General features: G+C 41.3%; 1 protein-coding gene across 9 annotated transcripts in view; it reads left to right on the top strand.

Annotated features, from left to right (window-relative positions):
• The first annotated feature begins 10,805 nt into the window (after window positions 1–10,805).
• Window positions 10,806–25,588, top strand: part of LOC147206132 (pleckstrin homology domain-containing family A member 5-like) — a 68,159-nt gene continuing 53,376 nt past the window's right edge. For 5 of the 9 annotated variants that reach the window (XM_086108818.1, XM_086108819.1, XM_086108817.1 and 2 more), the window contains exons 1-3: window positions 10,806–11,080; window positions 11,173–11,249; window positions 12,479–12,536. In XM_086108818.1, the coding sequence (XP_085964944.1) occupies window positions 10,989–11,080; window positions 11,173–11,249; window positions 12,479–12,536 (227 nt within the window). In that variant the 5' untranslated portion in view covers window positions 10,806–10,988. The remainder of the gene's footprint in view (window positions 11,081–11,172; window positions 11,250–12,478; window positions 12,537–25,588) is intronic. The other 4 variants (XM_086108821.1, XM_086108822.1, XM_086108820.1 and 1 more) reach the window with 2 other exon arrangements.

The raw sequence follows: 25,588 nt of genomic DNA, 5'->3' as shown, positions 1-25,588 counted from the left end.
CTTTTTTTTTCTCTAAAACTCAATCTATTGGAGACCGGAGATTAAATAGTGTATCTAAATGCAAACAGCTGAGAAAATAAGTCCTTTTTGGGTGTTTAACCCTCTCATGCACCCTGTAACCTGATAACATAAGCTGTCCACTGTAGCTTTGACAACCCTTTGACTGTTCGCTGTCAGTCAAAGGGTTAAATGCTTGTACTCGACACGTTTCTCTTTTCAGTCTACTGTACATGCACCATTGGGGCTTTTGTGTCATCCTGACTCTTGCCCCATCATTCCATTAATCATATATCTATTCACTTCCCATTCATACACCTATCTGGATCTATCACCTGTTTTAGATCACAACTTGCCTTTATTCTTTTCATCACTTTTAATAGTACAATAGCACAGTCGTTCTTTTGATATTAAAAATCAGTCAACGATATGACAGATAACTGCACATTTTGTAGATGGGTAGGTCATGGACCCAAAAAAGGAGCTCATTAAATCGCTGAAGATCTGGATAAAGGTGTCAAAAAATGAATTGAGTTTCATCCTATGAGGTGACTAAGACCTCAATTGAATCATTTACTCGACGGAGTCATAATGACACGGTGCCCTTATGATTTTGCTTGCCACCTATCATCTGTTCATCCTCCTCCAGGGAGTATCAGAATCGTCGTCAATGAGAAGTATGTACTGTATGTTAAAACACAATGTGTTTTTCTAGTAGTTGGGGCTTCTCTAGTACTACAACAGAATCATCACTCTAAGAACAGTAGAACGCGATTGAAACAAATATTTGCAAAGTAAAAATTACAGTTGGTGACTATTTGCTGCAAATCAAGCAATCGAGCACTGTATCTACCGGAATGCTGCTACAGAAAACGTATGCTCCAGTCATGAATTTGTGAAGCTTCATTGACAATATGCTGGACAATATAATTCCTCGTTGAACCACAAGCACATGATGCGACTGTCAAGGAAGAAGCAGATTACCCCCAAGACAGGAAACGGGCAACAAGGACAGGAACTATTTTGAGAGGCCGTTGGCAATGATCGGTTGCCCCATTCAGTGACTGCACCCGTCCATTTTGGTGACGGAGACTCCTCACAATTGGCTTTCTAGACGCAGGTACATACTATGTGAACATACATTTATATTGAGTATTTTTGTAAAACACATTTTTAGGAAGGCCTAAAAAATTTACAACATAAAACCACTGTTCAACATTTAAAAAGTAATTTAGCAAACGTGTACAGTATAATGAAGTCTTATTCCAATTTACAAATAGAAAGTTGACAGACAAGAACAATACAGCGGTCCACAATTTTTTATGTCCCACTTTTGCTAACAGCTTGGCCTTGGCGAAGGTTTCCTGAGTTACATTCCAGTTATGTGGTTCTTCCAATAAATCTACTGGTGGCCAAAGATGTTTGCACAGTACTGTGTAAGCACCCATCGATCCAGTTATGCATCCATCTATCATTGCATCTCCTCCACCCATGAAACTGTCATTTTTAAGGGTTTAGTTAGCCCCCTTCTCGTTGCTTTGCTCAGCTCACCAATTACAGTACATGAGTGTGAACCATCCAAGCTAGAAAGCACTGATTAATTGTATGTCTGCAATTAGATGTCATGAGAGAGGAAAAGAGCCGGAGCTTTTCGGTGGTCGTGGTTGCTGAGGAGGATGGGTGGGCTAAAACTGATCAATGCAGAGAGACAGGTCCACTAAGGAAGGGACTACATTTTCCCTCAAGTCAAGTTGTTTAAGACTGTTTAACCTTGGTTTTCACATCACAGTCCTTACTCGGCTGACATCCGTTCCTGGTGTTGCCGCGGCTGCAGTAGAGCGCTTGTCTGACACCTCATCAGCTGGGCTGCCTTTGAGATAAGTCAGCAATCAATACTTATTGATTTCATGGAGTGGCCACAAGATTGTCTCCCCCCCCCCCCCACCCCCTTCCTCCCTGCCGTTTTTACCTCTATGTCCCAGCACAGGCAGCAGATGGCCTTGTGTACTCAGTGGTGTGCAGCACATGGATGTGTTTAGTGGCCCAGGGACAACTTCTCCACAGGACTCAGCTGTCTTTTCCAACAGAGCTATTGATTCTTGTCCAAACACACATGCACCCGTCAGTGAATGTGCTACTGGGCATACTGTACAGGTGCCTTTCTCAACCTAAAAATAGAATCCACAGACTAATTATAAACATTCCTTCAACATTTATTAGATTAGAACGGCTGCGATGCAAACTTGGTGGATTCTGTTTTCCTCTTCTAATTGTGTGGGCGATTCCAAGAGTATCCTATCGTTTTGGGTAAGGTTGCTGTTTAATTCAATGTTAGAAGGCCCAAGGAGTTGATATTCTAATGTCAAAGTAAACATAACAGCGAGTGCAATACACTTTAGGTCCTGACATTGTCACATTTGAATTTGATCTCACTATACATCCTCGTAACGATTCCTTTTGTCTTTATTTGGCACAAGAATGCCAAAACAGTCATTTAACAGTCACCCAAATCACTCAATCAATAAAACTTTATTCACAACGCACTTTTCAGGTCGGGAATTGCAACTCAAAGATTAGATAATTCAAATCAATTGCCTCCCACCACTCGAATGAACACAGAAGCTCTTGTGAAACTGAAAAATGACGTGTGAGGTCGAGCCTCAGGATTGCACAATCGCTTTTCAAGGAATTCAAACAAGGATGTGAGTGTAGCAACAATGCTACTTAGATTTTATGAAGTGTGTAAACAGCTCATGCGCGTGCGTGCATGCGTGCATGTGTGTGTGTGACCTTGAATGGTAAAAAATATGCTTACCCAAAATAGCCACAGCAACAGATGTTCATACATAAATATATGTACTATGATGTCAAAGAGCAGGTTGCGTCGTTTCTTTGTTTTTTTTTCAGAGAGAGCAACAGAAAAAATGCACTTTAAGGATAAATGAATGTTATTTACCGTTAAACTTGCTGCATCCCACATTTCCCACCAGGCGGTTCATTCAACAAGTTACTGTCATTTTGGGAATACTGTAACTAAGGAAAAAAAAAACTATAGCTGCTGTGTGAGATCAAGATGAGGGTCTTTGGTCTACTGTTGGCACCCCGTCAACCTTTCTTTTAATGCTGTGAACTCCTTGCAGAACAGACCAATTTATTTCACCAAGTAACCCCGTGTACTCCATTCTCCCAAACAGAGTCCCTTTGCAAATATCCCATGAGGATTTCTTGTGTTGCTCAAGTAAAAAGATGAATGTCTGACCACAGCCTGCCTTACTGTTGCTCACATGACCCCGGGCTGCTCTTGAAGAAGATGGTCATGACCCATCTGTCACACAGCTTTGCTTTCCCATCAGACACAGGATGTGTGCATCAACAAGGGAGGACTGCATGGGGGAGAAAAGATGAGCAGATGTTGGAATTTCACTTTAGACCAGGGGTGTCAAACTCATTTTTGTTGTGGGCCACTTTGGAGGTACGTCTTTCTTTGGAGGGCCTTTCTGACAGTGGAGCCACAAAAAAGTTTACCCGTCTCATAGCATGATTACTTGTACACAACAAATTAATGGATTTCTAGTTTTGAAATCAGTCAACTGTCATAGTTTGTCAGTTATTCTTCAAGTGAGTGTAAACAGCGTAACAAAATGATTGCAAAATCTCAATGTTATTGATCACACCTGAGAATTTGACATTACGGTACAGATTTTAGCAAGGTCATGCGAGTTGATGCACATGATTGTCTTTCGGAGGGCCACATAAGACGACATGATGGGCCGGATCTGGCCCCCGGGCCTTGAGTTTGACATGCAGCCGTTCTCCCCCTTTTCAGCCCATATCCTTTGGACATCCCTTCTATTTTATACATTTAACAGGTACGCATTGGAATGGCATGACCTAATACCCTACAAATTGATTTCTCATCTGCTACTAAGCGTAGACACTACAGGGCGGAGGCATATACTTACAGTATGTTCATAAAAATAGTGGGTGGTGAGCACTGGAATTTGTCATGTCAGCAGAAAGGAAAACATGCATGATCACTACGTATTAAAGAGTCTTACTCATATGCAACATTGTCCTGCTTAATTTTTTTTGCCCACATGTTGGAGCTGGTCGGACCCGGGCAAGGTCAGGGAGTTGTTTACAGTATTTGTGGATATCATTTGTGGTCATAAGTGGAATGGTGAAAGCCAAATTAAGTGAGCAACCCATTTACTCACTCGCTGTAAAAATGGATTTGCATAGTATCGCATTGCAAAAAGTAGTACTTACTGTGCAGTCATTTATAAAGCAGAGAGCTTAATGGAAACTTAATTATTTTGCTAGTGATGTAAGATATTCATGTGATTCAGTAATGGGAAATGCAGGCAACCTTGTGATTATCATACTGTTATGTAATTCCTGACCTAACTTGGGAAACAAAATAGTCAATCTGTTTGGTTGTTGAGTGCTGGTTTATCCATCCAGTGTCTCCTGCTTTTCCCCGTTCAGGGTTATGAGAAAGGTGGAGTCTTTCCCAGCTGACTTTTTGTGAGAGGTGGGCTCTCTTTCTCAGTCAATCACAGGGTACAGAGACAAACAACCATTCACACTCACATTCACGCCTACACTCGAGTTGCAGCCTTTAATTAACCTCACTCGGATGCTTTTGGGAAACTCACACGGGCACGAGTAGAATGTGCAAAGTTGGCGAAGCCTGAGCTAAGGTTCAAAAAAACCGAGAGCCTCTTAAATGTGAGGCAGATGTGCTGAGCACATGTGGCACTATGCTGCTTGATGGGTGATACAACCCCAAACCTGTCACTTCAGAATTAAACATTGCTGACAAAATCATCTCTAAAGTTGCGCAACCGCCTCCATGTATGACAGAATGAAAGAGACCTTTGCATTACAGTATGTCACTTTTTTAGACATGAATGAAGTGTATTAATGAATTGATGGCAATACTAGCGTCTCTGTCCTGGTTGGTCAGTAAAGCAAATGGTTGAAAATTTTATATGAACCCTTTCATCCACCAATAACGATAACCTGTAACCCGACAACATGATAAGCTGTCCACTGTAGTAAGCGCTGTCCCCAAAAGGGATCAAATAAGAGCAGGCCACTACGACTTTTAACGTGGTTAACATGGTTAAAAAAATCGCTGTCCTGGTTGCTCAGTACAATAAGGCCAAGACAGACATGAGTAGACAATGATAACAAAAGAAGAATAATTGAATGTACACTGCATAGTGAGCTGTGCAATTTTTGTTGTTGTCGTCAGAGACGCGTATTCACTCTAATTTGCAAAACTGGGTGGGTGTTACATCTTATTGTCAATGGTGGAAAACTTATTTTTTCACTAATATGACAGAAGAAAGTTACAATGTTCTGCTTTCATAGCTATATCATATTCTACAATGGCAACAGTTTGACTTAGTTCCATTGCTTTCTAAGAGGCAAAATATTTTGAACTCTGAATACACCACCGAGCGCCTGCGAACACATTGTTTGACCTTCGAGGCGTCATTGTACTTTTTAATCGGCTGAACCACAACAAAGTAGTTGTGGGCGCAATCGTTCGGTGTTTGTCATGGCCACACCACAGCTGCAAAACATTTCGGGTCACAATCAACTGACTCATGCTACACACATCGTCCTCGAATTCCACAAAGGATACCAACACATTCAGACATCATGACACTTAAAACGAAAAACCAAAGTGTTTTGACAGCACTCAAAAACACTATGGATCCTATGATGTCATCGCTGTGGTCGACGAACCTGATGAACGGACCACAGAGGTCCATTTGTGGGTTGTCGGGTTTCGACTAGCGACGGTTCAGGCGTGTTGAGTGAGAACAATAAGAGTCCTTTTAACAAATATTTCCCTAAACTAGTGCTCTTCACCGCTTATTTCAGCTTCCTGTGTTCCTGATGCCAATTAGCCTGTGGCTTTTTCTTGTTGGTCAAATGACACCGTGTGTCGGAGCGCAGATGACCTCATCCAGGGCAATCCGTGAGGTATTTGCTGAACACGACAGTAAGGTTAGTGCCGCCATGCGCTGGCTCTAGTGCGGTTGAACCTGTAGATCAGCTGCTATTGTTGTTCAGCTCATCCCAACATTGCAACGTTCTCGCAGGATCAGTTCCATTGCTCCCACTTACAATCGGAATCGCTCTCAATTCACAAAATAGAGTCTGCCGGACGCCTCTGTCTCAAGGATCTTAATGCCGAGCAGATGAGAGCTGCACGGATGCCAAGTTGCTCCTCCGGTCTAAAGTGGCGAACGTGTCCTCTTCCAAAGTGCAGATGTGCACATGGTTACTTCTGGGCTTGCACCAGAACAAAGCAATTGCTTGATGATGTGCAATCATCAATTACATTCTGATGGTGCGAGTGTGCTCCGTATAACCGAGCAGAGAAGCGTGCATTAACTGAGCGTGAAGACAATTATGTAAGAATGGCTTCTGCTAAGTGAATCAGGCGCAAGACTCTTGTGTTTTTGTCGTGTCTCAGCATTTTTAAACCGATGCTTGCGTCGTGTTGATTCGGTTTGAGATATGACTGTTTTTTACATGAGACACAGTAAGTAAACATCACGGGTTTATGACGCAGCAGTTCCAAATGTGATTGGTTGTCCTTCCTATTTCTGTAATTGGGCATTTCAAGACCACAAATCCACCTTCGCATTGACAGTTTGCCACTGCTTTGACCCACTCTCATTGACTCTCGCACTTAACCTAAATAGTATTGGGTTGCTTCTGCGATGATGGAAAGATCTGAACCGTGTCATGTATCATTCATGTCGGCGAGTAAAAAAGGTTTGGCTGCATTTAAAAGATGAACTGAACTGACTTCATATTGATGTTTGGATTTCCCCCATCCTCACGTGGTTTTTCTGCCGTTAAAGAAAAAGGAAGGATGGGCTAACATTGTGGTTGTCCAATGCTGATTCTAGATTTTCTGTTAAGAATGTGAATGACAATGAAACAGGGTTGCAGACATTACCTCCTTTCAGATCCCACGAATATACAGCTACAGGTATCAGGCCCTAATCCAATTATTTCCAGGCTATTGGACCTACTGAATTGATCTTTTAAGTAAGAATAAACAGCAAGACACAAACAGAAAAAAAGGTTTTATTGTATAGATTGTCAAAATGTATCCCAAGGTTGGGCCAACAGTTTGGAAAATCAATGTATAACACTGCCTGTGCAACTCTGATCAGTATACAGGTAAGGTTAATTAGAGAGACATTTGTGAGAAAATTGTGATGTCGCACTTTACTGGCCTGAGGCAAAAGGGAGCGGTATTTTGTTTGTACAATCAGTTTGCTCATTGCTTTTTCTCTTCTGACTAGACGTCAGTGCCCTTGGTTCCCCTCTGTTTAGGGTTATTCTCTGAAGCAGATGACTTAGCATTTGGTAGCTATACCCCTTCCCCTTCACCAAGCTCCATGTCCACCCCCACCCCCCACTCCCTGCCCCGCTTACAGCAGTGAGGTAACATGTTCAGCACACAATAGAATACAATGGGAACAAACAGGCGGGGGACAGAGGTGTTAGATGACTTTGTTTGGTGTGAAAGGCTGATGCGACACTTTCACAGCTGAATGACAGAAGATGGCTGACACTAACCTAAAGGAAGAGTAAGTTGAAAGAGTGTCTGTGCACTGTGTGTGTGTGTGTGTATGTGTATGTGTATGTGTGTGTGTGTGTGTCTCAGTCGGTCTAAGTGTGAGCGAATGCCATGAGATCACTCATCACATCTCTCAAGGGCTTTGGTGGGTCCTGCACATCGTGTCGTTGAAGACTAGGGTCTATTATTGTGACTGGCGTAAATCCTGCACAGCGTGTGATGTAACTTTGTATGGAGGCGAGTTGGATAAGATGTTGGTCATTTTGTAGAAGCGCAGGCCGGTGGATCTGAGATGGAGTATTTTGCTGTTGTAGGAGTGGTCCCAGACAACTTCAGTTATGGACAAATAAAGCGACTGCGCCGCTGTGGGAGTGGTCATAGCTGACTTCAATTGTGGCCAATCAACGTGGCTCCTTTCATTGGGCACCATGCTAGTCGTACATGAAAGTCAGAAGATCATCTGCGCCGTGAAGGACATTCCCCCGGCACCCGGATCGATCATGCATGTGCCATCTCAGACCCAGGTGCCCAGTGGGATGAGCTAATAAATATAAAACAATGATTTAGAAGGTTTGAACCCAGCTGCTCACATATTTATAACCAGAATACCTGTACATCGTATTAAACTGACCGTGTAAGACATGGACTGAGCAGGCGTTTAGACTTTCTGCCACCAAATTTTCACTCTGCCAGGCATTTCCAAGAGATTCCGTCGGCTGCGCCAGCCTGTGCAGCTTGGCGGCGACCACTCTGCCAAATGGCAAACATGCGCATCAAGCCTTGCGCTGTTACAAACATCAGGATCCGCTGGCTTTTTCGACACAATGCAGTTGCGCTACCTATGACAACAGAGCCTTCAGTGTTAGAGTAGCAAATATTAAATTTTCTTCTCCTTTGATGTCCAGCATACTCACTATTCTACGTAGTCTAGCCTTTTTTTTTTCTTCAAAATTACACTGCCTTGAAGTTGGACTCAACCAAAGATCAGCGCTGCTCAAATCTTGAATTAACCATACTTGTGTATCAGTGGCGTATTATGTCAGACAGCTCACTTGGGATAGAAAGTGAGAGCTTTTTCCAATTTTATATTGGATTCGGGCAAAGGAGGGCTATTTCGACAACACATTCAAGAAATATGAGTAAATGGTCAAAATCTAATTTTCAGTTTTGACAAGCATCAGGAGGGACAGAGAATAGATTTCATTTTGAGCTCTCATTTCCTCTGGGTTTGGGGGGGGGGGACCCTCCACTTTTGAGAACATTTGAACAGCGATGGATGGATAACTTCAACATTTTTTCTATTAGCATTCGAATAAATTAATTCCCCCCTCAAAAGTCAACATCATATGCCGACAAAAAAATGTTGTTTCCTTCCCAACTAAGTAAAAAATAAAGCTAAACACAGCTTTTGCTTAATACTCTGTTGATGCACAATTGGCAGCAATTACGGCCTCAAGTCTTTTTAAATATGATGCCACAGACTTTGCACACTCATCTTCCTTTGCAACAGGTCTCAAAACTTCATACTGTAAAGCAGGGGTGTCAAACTCATTTCACATGGTAGGCCACATACGGCCTCGGTAGATGTCAAGTGGGCCGGACCATTAAAATGAAACCATACTTTGCTATAAATAACCAAAACAATATGTATTTCCTTTGTTTTGGTACAAAGAAGCACAAGAACATTAGGAAAATGTTGAAATTTAATGAACATATCTTTTACAAAACATTTCACGAAGCACCTTACATTTCCTTCAACAAATGTGCAATTTACTTTTATCATTCACATATATGCATTGCAGCTGATCCCACTGATTGTACAAACTTTAACAAGTAATTGGTATTGAAAAATACAGTAATGCACTTTAAGATTAAACGAGATTTATGAAGAAAAGGATTTTTAAGCCATTTACACATGCATAAAAAATCTAAATGTAATCCCTGCCTACACCTTTCAAACTAAGGAGAGTGCTATTAAATGTGTAAATGTGAGAGTGCTATTGATAGCGTCTGCTGTCATGGGTCTGTTTCAGTGACGGACTGAGGCTGCTGTTGTCTTCTTCTCTGATCAAAACAGTATCTCTTAGCGGATACTCAATGTCTTGCACCTTATTAAAAATATTAATTCTGTGTCTTTTATGCATTTTTTTCACTTTTAAATTATCCTGCGGGCCTGATTGAACCTCCTTGCGGGCCGATTCCGGCCCGTGGGCCGTATGTTTGACACCACTGCTGTAAAGCATCCAGCCATTTTTAGATCTCTCCCGGATTCAAGTTCAAGACTCTCAAGTTAGACTCAAGTCTCCTCCAAGATTCAAGGACATTCACAGGGTTGTCTTGAAGTCACTCCTCTGATATCTTGACTTTGTGTCTGTTGTGGTTGCAAAATGTAAATACTGTAAGCATTATTTTCAGAGGTTGAAGTGGGCACAAGTAGTGATGTGCACGTGCATTTTGGTGACTATTCACAGCAGTTTCCTAACATTAGCGATGTTAAGCTTTTGTAAGCTTATGTTATATTATTAATGATCATTTTATGTTTGAGCATCATATTATTTCATGTTAAGCATACCTAAATTATATTCTGTTGTTTAATAATTGCTTAGACATTTTTTTCCTTTTCTTTCTCCTTCTAAACTGCATTAACTCATTCACTCCCAAAGACGTGTTTAAACGTCTTTTCAGACTTGGTCCAGAATTGGCTGGTACCGAATGAGTTAAAGGATTCCATCTCTCCATCTGTCATTTGTAAAGAAGAGCCATCCACTGAAAAACAACTTACACTTTTTTTACGAGTACAATAAGCGACGATCCCCCGTTTTCAGTCGACAGCAGGTGGCATAATGGCAGCCCCCTGCGATTAACCAGAATACCGCGTTTAGACTAGTGGGGGCGCACAGAACATATTGCAAAGAACATTTTTGAAGGCAAAGGGCATTGTAACCAAGCGGCGTCTCACATATTTCTGCCACTTCGAAAACTTGGGAAGACAACCGTATTCGCACTTGAGAAGAGCCATCGCAAGTGCGATCCGTGACCCTTGTGTTTATCCTTTGACAGGTCCGACTGTCACTTCTAAAGCCCCCGCCCCCCCCGTCCGATCAATGCTGTCCCAGGGCGTCACGGTTGGGTCATCTGGCCCTGCCCCTTTGGTCGATCACGCACTGAGCTGGCTGGGCTGTGACAACAATAACACCCGGCAGAGCGGAACGGAATTGCGAAAGTGATTCCGGACAACTTTCAAACATGCCACGTCAGAGAGTGGGCACGTCGTGAAGCGTACCTGGCGGCTGCCATCCGCCGTTGCCAAGGTTTCCGTGTACGCGCCGCTTTGCCTGCTCGCCTGCGCGCGCGCTTCTCTCCATTGGCAGACATGGCGGCGGACCTCCAGCCCGAGTGGATTTCTGGTCTGTCTTCTTCCTGGAGTTATGGACTTACTCGTGACGGACGCGTCTTCTTCGTCAAGTAAGTGTGTGTGTGTTGATCATTACGGTTACGCCGTTGCACGAATGATGATGGTGAGCGCTAACGTCATGCGTCTCGCTCCGTCGCCTCAGCGAAGAAGCCAAGAGTACAACCTGGCTGCATCCCCTGAGCGGCGAGGCGGTCATAACCGGACACAGGAAAACTCCAGGTGAGGCGTCCGTTACTTTGCGTCGCTGGTCTCTCTAAAAGCGTCGTCATGGCTGCTTCTTGCCCACAGCGGCGGCGACACTGCGCCGCGTGTCTGTTTAATGGGCTGTGACAAAGTGGGCGCTCCCATATGCCAACCTTTCACTGGGTCGTGACACTTCTATCCCCGGGTGGCTAACCACTCATTTTGTTATGGCCGTCCACTTAATTACATTTCACTTTCAATACAGGTAAAAAGACTTCTGGCCTTGCTGAGTTAACTGGCAGTCTACTTGTAAAGGCACAGCTAGCTGCTCCCAAAGCACCTGCTCGTTAATGGATCGTTGCTATTCTATTGCTGTGATTGCTGATGAATGTTTTTTTTTGCTACTTGTACTCCTGCAGCGTTGCAATGTATTACATCAAGCCAACCTTTCCCCTTTTATTTCTTTTGTTGATTCCTTTGCAGATTGCATTGATGACTCATTAGGTGTTGATCTGGGCAACATGAAATGTTTGAAATGTTTCTATGTCTGCACTGCTGTGACAAACATTGTTTTAGACCGGTGCAGTGCAGTTCAGTTGTATTAACTTTGAAGTAAAATTCAGTTGCCTTGAATTACGAAAATTTGTACAATTTTAAATGAAACAACTCCTCTAAAAATATTATCAATTATCCCTACCATTTTCCCAGTAACGGCATTTATTTAACTTGTTTTATGCAATCATTATTTAAATTAATAATTTTCTGATCATATATTTAAGCCGAATGTTAATGTTTACAGTGTTGGTTTCCACTGTGCGTAGTGTGAGAACAGCTGACAGTAATATTTTATAAATTTTCAGTCATAAAGCCTCTGTCTTGTTTGGAGCAATTAGGCCTTTTGTGTTACTGTATTTTAATGTTGTTCATGATGGTGGCACAAGTATTTTCTTGAACTGGAACTTGGTGTAAAAAAAATGAGAACCACTTTCCGAAAGGATGAATTACAATAAGAATGTATTTCAAAACATTTGGAAACCTCGTATTGTTTATTTATTTATTTTTAATCCCAAAATGTTCTTGATTAATATGAAAACAAATGACAAGAACCAATTATTCAAGACATTGTTGCAGCGGATGCATGTGCCACAGATTTAGCTGTTATGGTTTGTTCTACAGTCTGTTTGTCTTCATTATTCTTCAAGAACACTCAGTTGTTGATCAGTGATGGGAAGCTCATCTCAAAATGGCTTGCCTTTCCTTCACAGATCTACCCATTGGATGGGAAGAAGGATATACGTTTGAGGGTGCACGATGCTTCATCAAGTGAGTGACGCAACCGTGCCACTATTAGGGCTGGGCAAGAAACAGGATCATGATTATAATGAGATATAGAATTGAACATCAGGGTGCCCGAAGACTGCTGGGATAGGCTCCAGTAGATGGATGGATATTAAGACGATACCAGTCAACTATGTGGACTTTCTCGCCAGTCCAGCGAGCTTTGCCTTTCAACTTATTCACACTTTCCTCTTTCTGATCGCCCACGTTTTATTTCCGTAGCCAGCTTTGTGTTCCTTGACTGACACTTGATCTTTTTATGAATTAAAAAAAAAAAAATGATGGACCGCATCATATTCGATGGGTTATAATGTGATATAGGCTGAAACAGTTCATATCGCAAGGAGCTCACACATTAAATCACCCAATGTGTGGCGGTGAGTGGCCAACTTGGATTTTTTTTTTGCAGTGGTCTGGTGCAAGTCAGGTCGGAAGCATCTTGCCCTGAGCGATTGGTCTTAGCACTAAAGCTACCTAATGCTTCAAGCCACATATGCACGGACAAGTTGACAACATAAAATTATTTATCATTAACGTATAGTTTTGCAACAATGTGAATTGAATTATTTTTCATTTACTGCAGAAATTCATTGAACCAATTGTGTGTGTGTGTGTGTGTGTGTGTGTGTATATATATATATATATATATATATATATATAAAATGTGTGGGTGTGGGTGGGTGGCTGGGTCTGTGGAAAGACTTGACCAAACACAAAATAATTTTCATGTGGGCTTTATTCCCGACTGAACATAGAAAATGCACAGCGTTAATAAGATAAAAAACTGAGATGTGTCATTTGGAGATCAAGAAATCAAAGAAAAGTATTTAAAAGAGGTCAAAGAAAGTATCTAAGAGATCAAAGAAGTATACAACAATAGACAACAGCTTGATAGGGAAACAGAAATAAAAAGACATTTGCTCGCCACAACACTCATTGAAACTTTAAAGTGCAGAGCGACTAAACATTACGGTCCAATGTGATGAGAGGCGGACACATTTACCGAACACTTTCCGTCATGTTGGGTGCACACGAGATATGCGGAAAGACACAAATAATCTCCCCTCTAAAGTACACACAAAACAGTGCATGTCATTTCACAGTCAGAAAAACATATTTACATCTTGTGAAATCGAGAACACTTAGGCTGCACGGCTGTTCACACGACACGCCACACGGCAGCATTCAAGCGCCCAAACCACGATGTTGTACTCTACAAATATCGTTCAAATAATCAATCATCCGTCCAAATATAACACCCGATCTCCTTCATGGTAAAAGTTACCGATTCCCTGAATGTCGCCTGATTTACAATGACGAAGTCGGGTATATCAAGTTGGAAAAGCTGTGTGTGTGTGTGTGTGTGTGTGTGTGTGTGTGTGTGTGTCTGTGTGTATATATATTTATATTTGAAGTTATTTCCGTATTTCCTGCACGTCCACGTGATTTGGAACAACTGCACTCCATATCTGTACCCAAGCGGCCTGTCAAAAGTTAATGATTACGCACAGGAAGATTGTGCAAGTCCATGGCAGGCATGGGCAAAGTGTGGCTGTTGCCTTTGAGTGGATTTTATTGATTCAGTCTTACCCCCAAGTCCACTTAAGAGTTTGAGTCGCATAATCAAGTCTGTTTTCCTTCTGCATTTTGAGTGTATTTGATTTGCTCGCACTTTAACACGCCACTTGTCTTAAATAGATGAAAAACATTTCCCAGGTTTGTGCCAGCCTGCAGCATTACAGGAATTTGAAGAGCTTCATGTTCACTTTGCTCGGCTCGAAGACTTGGATATACATAAATTATTTCACTTGCTGGCTCTAGTCACGTTTCCAACCAAATGGTTCACTCATCTTAAATCCATTTTGAGGAAATCTGCAGAACACAATGCAAATGTACAGGTGTTTCCGCATTCTTCTCTTTCATTTATTTGTCATCAAACTGACGGAGTTTGAGGGGTTCTAAAACTACTTTTGTTCTGCCATCAAACTTAGTTTGAGGTGTCCGAACACTACTTTTGTCCATTGCGGCAAATCTTTAGCAAGAAATGCTCCTACTACTTGAGGAATCTTGTTTATTTATTCATTTTTATGTTGATCTCAAGCGACACAGGAGATGCATTCTCCATAGACACTAGTGGTTTAACTTTTTATCGTGAGCTACTCTTTGAAGCCGGACACAGTTACAAGTTACTGTGCAACAGCAATACAAAGTGCATGATAAAACTGACCACCCCCAAAGAAAAAAAAAAAAAAAGATGCGGCCTAAGGGCATATTGTGCCACGCAGACCATACAGACCCGAGTATCATTTGATCGCTACTGCCCACTATTGTTTAATAGTTGTTTCTCATCAAATAAAAGGACACCATCAATAATGATAAGAATTGAAATATTTTGTGACCTTTTTCAGTGGGTTTCTTTTGTGAAATGAAGGTGGGACCCCGGGAGGATGGGTTTGCATTGCAGAGGATGCAAGAGCGTCATGTCACCATGAATTCACTCTCCCACGTTGACTTCGACATGAATTTGAGCTGCTCCATATGGCACGCTGTCAGGCAGTCAAGCTGAAAGTCAGTCACTTTATAGCCGAGTGTTTTGTCACTTTGAACACTCAGCATATCGCTCAGTTGAAAACAAAGCCACTAGCACAATTGCTGTGACCGGACTATTTCCCCAATGATTGTTTAGGAATTAGTAAAAAGTTTACCTCAGTTTAATTAGTGATTGATTTTCAAATGTGTGTGTATCATATTTTACAGTCAGAGGATGGTTATCGATTATTTGACAAGTAGCACAATTTATGTGCGCTGATCTTGCTGTGTGGCTCCGTGCAGCAATCCTTAAGCGACGCGTGTGGATGCTTCAGTCGGATGCAATTAAAATAGCCATATAACTCATTCAGAGCTCATCCAATTGACACATTTTCCGACTTGCAGGCAACATTCTGCTTCGGTACGTGATGGCTATGACTGCTTTGCTTGAAATGGCCCAAAGTGTCTTTAAAATGTGACAACATGCACCTGCTCTTCAGTACAAGAAGCCCCTCATCTTCCTCTTCGTTTTCTGGCTGTGTGCTCTTCTGCAGCCTGTTGACAGTGTTGACACTTCAAATTTTCTGGTTGTGGGCGATTGTGGATGTTGCACGGTGGGGAAAAAAGGCTGATCCGTGTTACCAGCCTTGTAGTCCACTTGGCAAACGACAGCTCTGTTATAGGTTGTCCAGCCATTTTGCTGCATTACCGTATTTTCCGCAATATAAGGCACAACTAAATCCTCAAAGTCAATTGCATTGTAAATCACCTCAACAGAACAAACGACAAAAAAAAAACCCTTCTGCATGGTACACAAAAATAAACTGGTATTTTGGTGGATTGTCAAATAAATTTTACACAGCAAATCTGTACAAACGTCCTGGCAAAACATCTCCATTTGAGAACAAAGAACCAATTCATGGAGAAACTCAGATCTAGCCACTCCGTGTTAATTAAACTTAATGATTGTTAAAGTGGCCTCCCCAATATGTATCACTTTAAAAATGCACAATGCCAAATATGTAGTTACAACCGTCTCTTTATTTTTCAATTTGCAATAGCGCGATGAGGAGAGAGGAATGGGTCAATCGTTCCCAATTACTCATTAGCAGTAATGTCTTCGAGTTTTTAAATCCAGCAGCTTATGGCTATTCTCCCAATGTGATAAATCAAAGAAGAGAAATCCATCCCGGTATTAAGCGGTATTGGCACGTCTTCAGCCATTAGAGAAGAGAGGTTCCGAAAGCAGCTACTTTTTACATTCAGCATTTTTCATGGCCAAAACTTCAACTGTATTAATGAGGTTTAGTAAACCTAGTACCGTATTTTCCGCACTAAAATGCGCACCTAAAAGCCTTCCATTTTCTTCGACGGTCACAGCGCGCCTTAAAATCCGACGTGCCTTGTGTATGGTCATTACCGTAATATTTCGACCCCAAAATGGCTCCTTGCTCGAGACATGCTGACAACAGAGTTCAAACGTATGGTGATCGTTTACGCAGTTGAACATGGAAATAAAGCAGCGGCAAAAGAGTTCAACGTTAACGAGTCAATGTTATAACTTGCTGTTGGTTAAGTGAACAGTGTCACGGCTTTATTAACTAAGTTTTACTGACATCTGATCGTTCTGTTGGTGTTTCCTTGAGCGTAGCTCCATCTAGTTGATGCATTGTAGATTGTGTCTTATAATGCGGTGCGCCCAATGTATGAAAAAAATGACAAAATAGGCCATTCATCTAAGGTGCGCCTCATAATCCAGTGCGCCTTTTAGTGTGGAAAATACGGTAGACTTCTTGCATGGAATAGAATACTTATTCTCAGAAACACTTGACAGTATGCAAGCATTTTATGATTATTCCTTATTATTATAATTATTTTTTGTCTTTAGACGACTATGACGCCATAGGTAGCACATGCAAACCTTACTGTTCTCTGTGGCCAAAACATACCTTTTGATCGGACTTGCCCAAAACCTGCGCGGTTGCTTGCTGCCTAAGCTCAGTACCTTATAAATGTATGAGACACTGGACTTCATTTTTTATTTTATTATTATATTTTTTCAACATTTCTATTGCAGAATATTTTTGTTTGTGCCAGAGCATTTTTGTCAGTTATGCACGAGAGAAGGTTTATAACACCTGCTTAGGTTGTGACAAGCTGTCCTATCCATCGATTTAATTTCTATGAATTCATCTCACAGTGTTCACTTTGTATGTGGGTGGTGAAGAAAATTTGTGTATCACATTTTTGGGTTATCGTTGCCATCTGTCCATTTCTATTCCTCCTGTACCGTTAAGGGTCACCGAGAAGTGGTCACCCAACCCAGATGACTTGGGCCAATGCTTTCCAACCAAGGTGCCATTGGCACACTCGTGTCTTGTGAGAGATCGTCTGGGATATTATCTAATTTCACTTACTTTGTCTGGAAATTATTTATTTATTTATTAACCATATAGTGTATGTACCATTGTTCAACTATCTACGCCAGTGACGTGTAGTGATAGGCAGAACAATGAAATGCTCTTTCACCAGATGGTAGAAAGTACAATCAACCTGCAAATTTGCCTGGTGCCATTCATACAAAGTCATCTGAGTTGAATTAAACATTGCCAGATTTTGCACCAAGTACTTATGTGAGTAAATTGAGACGGAACCTTCAGTATGTATATATTTGAAGAGATTATTCCAGAGTAAAATAAGTACCTTAGCTTTGGTTCTTAAAAACAAAGCTTTGAAAAACTCTGGCCAGGGTTTTCAACATTCTGTCATGTGGACGGACAGATAGTTTTGAAACAGCTGTTGAGAGAGTATACTGCATGTTTTTTGACCCTAAAGGTAAAATGATAGATTGAGAGATTAGATATGTACTTGGACTGATCACCAGTCAATCGCACAGGTGACACATTGAGACCATTGGCACTCACATTCACGTCCCTTGCAATGTAGTCTTCAATTCAACCTAAAATCTATTTTTAGGCTTTGGGAGGAAGCTGGAGCAGTCCGAACTCAGCAACCACCGCAGGTTGATTATTACTTAGGATGCCCCATGTCTACATTACAGTTTCAATACATTTAACTCAATAGGCAACGGAACTTTATACTGCCAGTTGTCAAATAATTTCCTGTCAACCTTTTTCAGGATGAAGTTAAACAGTTGTTTGACTCATTGATGCTGAATATTTATATCACTCGTGTTTACGAAAAGTCAGAAATGTCCTGTCTTTGGTCACCAACGATGTATTTTTTTTAAATGATTAAGTTTTGGAATGTAGCTAATTGCGCTTGGTTCTGATTTCATTCCAAAAAAAAAGGACGAATGAGGAACTGCAGAACCTTACAAAGCTTTAGGCCAGTCGACTTGAATTAGATTCCATTCTTTATGTCTCATTCGAGGATATTTTTGTCAGCGTCCTTTGTGGGCAATTTGCAGTAGCATCAACATGAAACGCAACATAAAATCTGAAATAATGTTAGACTGTACTCTGCAGTCACTGCTTTCGTAAGGCTGCTCACTTGTTCTCTTGTATTATTCATCAAGCAGAGCCGAGGAAGAAAGAGCTAGTCAAGTTGAACTTCGGCCAATTATAAAAATTGCTGTTAAGCTTCTGGGTCAATTGTGCAATGAAGGTCATTTAAGCAGGAGAAAATGATTACTCTTTTATTTATATATATACTGTAACCCGGTAGTCCAGTGGTTAGCACGTCGGCTTCACAGTGCAGAGGTACCGGGTTCGATTCCAGCTCCGGCCTCCCTGTGTGGAGTTTGCATGTTCTCCCCGGGCCTGCGTGGGTTTTCTCCGGGTGCTCCAGGTTTCCTCCCACATTCCAAAAACATGCATGTCAGGCTGATTGGATGCTCTAAATTGTCCCTAGGTGTGAGTGTGGGCGTGGATGGTTGTTCGTCTCTGTGTGCCCTGCGATTGGCTGGCAACTGATTCAGGGTGTCCCCCGCCTACTGCCCGGAGATGGCTGGGATAGGCTCCAGCACCCCCCGCGACCCTAGTGAGGATCAAGCGGTTCGGAAAATGGATGGATGGATGGATGGATGTATATATATATATATATATATATATATATATACACGCAGTATATATCTTGATTGGATACAAGTGTCAAGTGTAACTCTCGACTGAGTTTGCCATGGACTTGAGAATAAATCAAGTATAGTAACATCACAATGTCAGAAAAAGTAATGCAGCACATTTTTTTTATTGAACGAAATACAGAAGAGAGCAACGTTGTCCATTTATGAATAATGTGGCCAAGTTACAGAAAATCGATTTTCACTGCAATGGCAATTTTCATTTTATTTTTCCTCATCATTTATTGAATCTTGCCGACACTTCACTGACACTCAAATGCATCACTACAACAAAACATTTTATTACAGACATGAAGAATGGATTCATTTGTCACACTCTTAAAAGATAATTGCCTGTTTCTTTGTTAAATCAGTAAAATTGAATGCATATCTTCAGCACTCATGGAAGACATTCTCCCAATAAATAATGAGAAGAGCAGCAGTATATGTCATTGGCAAAAGTTTTAATTTCTCTTGAAGACATATTCCAAGAACGGAAATCACATTATTCTTGTGGGATCTAGATTGACCTTTAGAGGGCTCATCACAAATTGTTAAAATCATTCACTTGAAATGCAAGGAGATGAATATGCAGGCTCCAAGATGGTGGTTTTCTGCATGGATATGTATAGACCCATTGCTGGAGCCCAGCCTTAATGGGGGGAGGGGGCACATTTGCATTTATTTGCAGTTAAGATTAGCCATCAATCAAACAAAAGTCAAATGTTTCTATATTTTTATGTCTTTGTGATAAGGTCTCAACATTAGTATTTCACAGCACAAAGAGGGCTACCTTTTTTAAAAAGAAAAAAAAAGAGCATCTTGGTGGGTGGGCACGGCCCCTTGTGGTCCACCCGTGGCGACGGGTTTGGATATGTAATATAATACTGTAGGTGAGTTGACTTCTCTAACCCTTTCAGGGACAGCGGTTACTACAGTGGACAGTTTATCATGTTATCAGGTTACAGGTTGCCTGAAAGGGTTAATATCATCAAATGTACTTTGGGCAGATTTGTAGTTTCATAAGTGGAACTCAAACTGGGAGCCCTTCACATTAATCAGTACCCAAGAAGTACAGTATTGTAGGTCTCAGATGGTGACCCCTGAACTAAAGTGTTTCAATACATTGAGTAATTCCCGAGTAATGTGTTTGCAATGCTGAACAGAAAGACATAAAAAACACATTTACTTTTATTTATAAGGTGTCCTATATGCACTTCATGCAGCCGTTACATGCCGGCGGCTGCACGAAATGCAAGCCAACATTCATGACACGACCGAACCAGACTGACACGGAAATGCAACGAGTTAGCTGCACAAAATTCGAAGAATCCCTGACTGTGACAATTAGTTGAATATGGATAAAGTGCATTTTCATTTATAAAAGCAACATTATAGGATAAAGCGCACAACACAAACAGAATATGAATACCTAATTAGCAACTATTCCGGATCATTAAAGAAACACGACTCAACAGAGCGCATGCAGAGCTGAGTGGGCGATCTGACATGCAAAGCTCTGTGCTTGCCGAATCCTCCGTTCGTCGGCCGAGAGGAGGTCATTCATTTTGCAGACCTTAATTTTCAGTCACCTCAAAGTGTTGTCTCTCTATTCTGAAGGTAACTTCACACAGCTGACGCGACTCCTAATTCTGTGGTATCGGGTGTCGGTGTATCATATTGTTTTTATGATTACTGATTGGTTTTGGTGGCTCTGAATGGCATGGTTTCGTTGACTGATAAAAGGAATAAAAAATCCCTGCTTTTTACTTGTTTAGCAATATGGCTTTCTTTGTTGCTCATAAATGCTGAGCTTTCCTAAATTAATCTGACATTGGCAGAACAGTTAGCTAGAAGTTAGCGGTTTTGCCTTGGGGTTCGAATTTCAGCTTTGCTGACCCTAACGAGGACATGCGATATAGAAAATGGATTGCATGAATATAAAATATTGCAGGTATATATTAGTACTGAGAGGATAAACAGTACTTTACCTTGTAAGTATGATGCTCCACCATAATTGAATCCAAGGGCATGTTTATGACGAGATGTTGGGACTGCGTTGATGCTACAACCTTGAAAATCGAGTCCAGTTGCACTTGTAATAATTTTATCACATTCAGAAGAAACCAGCGTGACTATTTCGTGAGCCCAAATGAAATATTGACCACACATTTTTAGAGGCACCCCGGTTATCCAGATGCAGTGCTTCCCACTGCAAGAAACATGTGTTCTCACTTGCTAGTGTTTATTTCAGTTGCTCTGTTATAGAATCCTCTGTCTTCTCAAAACACGATTGCAGCTTCGGTCACAAATATTTACAGTTAACCTTCAGTTTAATGGAGCCAGGGAGCAATTACAGTATTTTATATTGGGGGTATTGCAAATTGCTGTCACTATTCAGAACAGAATGTATCGTCGCAATCAAGAGTTGATCGGATTAGCCTCTTGCATCACTTCAATACTGTATTTTCCGCACTGTAAGGCGCACCTAAAAGCATTCAATTTTCTCCAAAGCACGCCTTATAATCCGATACGCCTTATATCAATATTCTAGTCTTTCAAATGTTCTGGAAAGTGCTTTGTTATAGCTGCAGCAGTTGTAAAAGCTCTATATCAGGGGTGCCCAAACCTTTTGGACCAAAGATCTACTTTTCGATCAACTAACCTCCCGGGATCTACCCTTACCGACACACACACACACACACACACACACACACACACACACACACACACACACACACACACACACACACACACACACACACACACACAGGCACGCCATGATGAGAAACAGCCTGAAACTGAGGCATGCGATGCACTTTTGCAGCCTATTAACTATCGTAGCTCACACGTAACGTTTTAAAGTGCTTCCCTAGGCCCTCCTAGATTCCTATTCTTTGCCCGTGCCCTCGGTGAATTGTACACGAAGCAAACTCTTTAATGAGAATAATGACGATAATAGATAGCAATAGATAGCAACAGCTCTGATCACAAGCTGCAATTGCAGACTGCTGAGCCTTAACAACTTCCGGTGACGTAATCACGTGCCACCGTAAATTCAAGATTTACCTGCTTTATTTTATTTTTTAAATATTTTTTTGTGAAAATGAGACTTTGTGAAAATGAGACTGATAGGATGATTAGGGTGCAGCGTACATTAAAACAAAAAATATATTTCTAACATGTACAAAGACACACAAATGGTTGTTTGTTTGTTTTTTCTCCTTGACACTCCTGGGATCTACTTGGGACCTATCTTAGATCTACCGGTAGATCAGGATCGACGTAATGGGCACCCTTGCTCTATATAACTAAAGCTGTATTGTATTGTATTCCCTTTAGCGTAGCTCCATCTAGTGGATGCATAACACAACCGCAGCCACTATTGTACTTTCTATTCTATGCGCCTTATAATGCAGTGCACCGTATATATGAAAACATTTAAATTTTTTGAAATAGGCCGTTCGTTGATAGTGCACCTTATACTCCGAAGTGCCTTATAATGCGGAAAATACGGTATATAGTAAAATATAATGAAAATTCCTTCTTTATGGAATGGGCCATTTAGCCCATAGAATGTGGACATCGAGTGTGTCAAAAAGTAAAAAGGGTTAAGTAACGAGAGGTTAATAATCATGAAGCTTATTTTAAACGCCTCTGTGACATCCGTGTCTAATGTTGTGTAACTGGATACCCACAAATAAAGAGACACATTTTTTCTCTAGCTGCCATCTGCGTGCACTGGGAGAGAAACAGTTTTAATTGTTTGGCTGCTGTGTGTGTGAACATATGTCTCAGAGATCGTTTGATGCCAGTGGTTGCTTCCAGCCATGATTAAGGCCATTTTGTCTGTAAAAAAAGAAAAAAAAATCATCCATCTTAGTTTTGCTTATATGTGGTCGAAGTATTTAGTGAATAGTTACTGATACGGCAGTACATTTGCCTGACTTTGGTTCAGGCAGTATGGGTTCAGTTCCCACTCACTAATGGTGTGATTGTGACTACAAATAGGTGTCCGTTTTGTGTGCCCTGCAATTGACTGTGTGTAGTCCGCATTTGACCTGAAATCAGATGTGATAATTTCCAGCACTTCGTGTCTCTGGACTGGATGAGTGCTGTATAGGATGGAAGGTCTCGCACATTGTGATACTGAGTATTTGACCCGAGTGATAAGTATATGTATAGTACGTTCATGCTCATCTGTCTCACTTACATGACTGGCTATAAGTGATTGAAGTTGCAGCCTTCAGGCAATGTACGTACATTGCTTCCTCCTCACAGAGATTAGCATCAGAATGTACTGAAAGTTCAATTTTACTACTTGATGCTCCCTTAAATAATTTAGTGATTGAATTAGTACACACACACACACACGCAGTATGTGTGTGTGTATTTTTATGTATGCAAATATATGTACAGGTATGTATACTGTATATATGTGTGTATGTATGTAGATCATTTTTTTTACCACTTTGATATGATAAATGGTCACTATACTACACTTGAGTCTGTTAATGTTGCACAAAGCATTTTTGTCATCACAGAAACTTACTCCCTCGCAAAATGCTTCGTTCATGTGTGTTGCGTCTCATAGGTTGCTCCTCGCGTTTCAGTTTGCAATGAATGAACATGAACATTTAATCTTTACAACTATGAATCTGGCAATCGATGGTAGGCCCATTTCTGAGGTTTCGAAGGGAAACATTTAGCCGATGCTAATTTTTTCATCCCAAAGCCTCTTAGATGTGTGCCATCTCGTATTTAATGCTGAGAGAGCATCGAGTAATCCCCGTAGTAATCTGCAGTGATCTGCCCTTTGCTGATGTGGTGCCAGGTTGAATCGAGGGACAGCTGCTGTCGTGGGGCTCTTGCTGTTGCTTGACTGGCATTTCCCCTGAATTTCATTTTTATTAATAAAGAATGTGATCGAATTGGCTCCATACATGTCATTCCTAAAGAGTAATGTTGCAATGGGCCAGAAGAATGGTGTGCTGTGCCCTCTACTTTAATCAAAGTGTGTGTGTGTGTGTGTGTGTGTGTGTGTGTGTGTGTGTGTGTGTGTGTGTGTGTGTGTGTGTGTGAATCTGATATTATGTCATTTGTTTGCTTCTGTAACATACTTTAAACATCCACACTGACTGCATGGATAGAAAGCACCGTCATGTGGATGTTGATGATTTTTCTTTTCTTTTTTTTTTTTTTTTAAGTTCCAAGCATCTGCTCTGTCATCTGGGTAACGAATGTCTCTTAACCTAACTACAGCTGTCCTATTTTGCCTTGACAGCCAAGAATGTTTTCACTTCCTCTTTCTCTTCCATGTTTGCCTCCATCCAGTAGACAGTGCACGGGCTCGTTGTTTTCCAGATGGTTTGTGTTGATTAGGCAGCTTTTGGAAGCCGTCACTCTGCCCAAACACTCCACAGCTGTGAACTCTTGGAACACGGTGGCGAATTGTGCACAGAGCGATTCGGAGCAGTCAACTGTTTCCTGAAACAAATTGCTCCAAATTCAGCTTTTTATATCATATTTGTTTTTGATCCGCATTGGAACCTGCTGTTTTGACAGTTTTGAAGATTCACTGATTGGTATGCATAAGAAGGCGTTATGTACAGACTGTCCCCAGACCTCAGCCTTTTTAGGGGGCCCACATGAAATTCATTACGTTATCAGGATTCTGGGGCTAATCTCTGATCAGTGAGTTTGAAAAAAAGAAAAAAAACGATAATCGATTACCAATCCGATCAGAAGATGGAGCAACATATCGATTTAAACACACTGTTTATTTACTTTACAGTTGACCGCCAGGTTAGCTGAAGCCTATCCCAACGACTTCGGGCAAGACGGTGTACCCCCAAGGTTGGTCACCTGTCAATCGCATTGTGCTGAAAGACAAATGAATTGACTCAACTGAACTGGTACAAGTACATGCCTGAAATCGTTCATTCTTGCAACGCATCTGAGGTGGATTTCAGGTTATGGTTTTACAGCTGCAAGAGAACAACTCTGTGTGCATAATGCTTGTAAGAGGCTCCTCATTACATGAGTGCAGGGTATAGTTTGCTGCTTGACACATACATATCTATCTAGTTAGCTAGCTCGATATCTAGCTACATAGCTATCTAGCTATCTGTATGTATATGTGTGTATATACCGGTATGTATACAGTGTGTAGTGTGTAAATGGTTCTTTGCTACTCTCAAGTGCTACAAATAAAATTTTAACCCCCTCAGGGACAGTGGTTACCACAGTGGACAGCTTATCGTGTTATCAGGTTACTTGATGGATGAAAGGGTTAAATCGTTGACATTAGAAGCATTACAGCTCATGAAAATAAATGAGGAGACAAATCAGCATGCATCGTGACAATACTGGTGAGTGATTTAATTGCGTTTATGGGTGACAGGGAGGCATTCTGCATTTTATTTCT

The sequence above is a fragment of the Hippocampus guttulatus genome, chromosome 4, assembly GCF_054856545.1.
Source record: "Hippocampus guttulatus isolate MCC_2025c chromosome 4, RoL_Hgut_1.0, whole genome shotgun sequence".
Taxonomy (NCBI): Eukaryota; Metazoa; Chordata; class Actinopteri; order Syngnathiformes; family Syngnathidae; genus Hippocampus; species Hippocampus guttulatus.
This window is presented reverse-complemented; position numbering and strand designations above follow the sequence as displayed.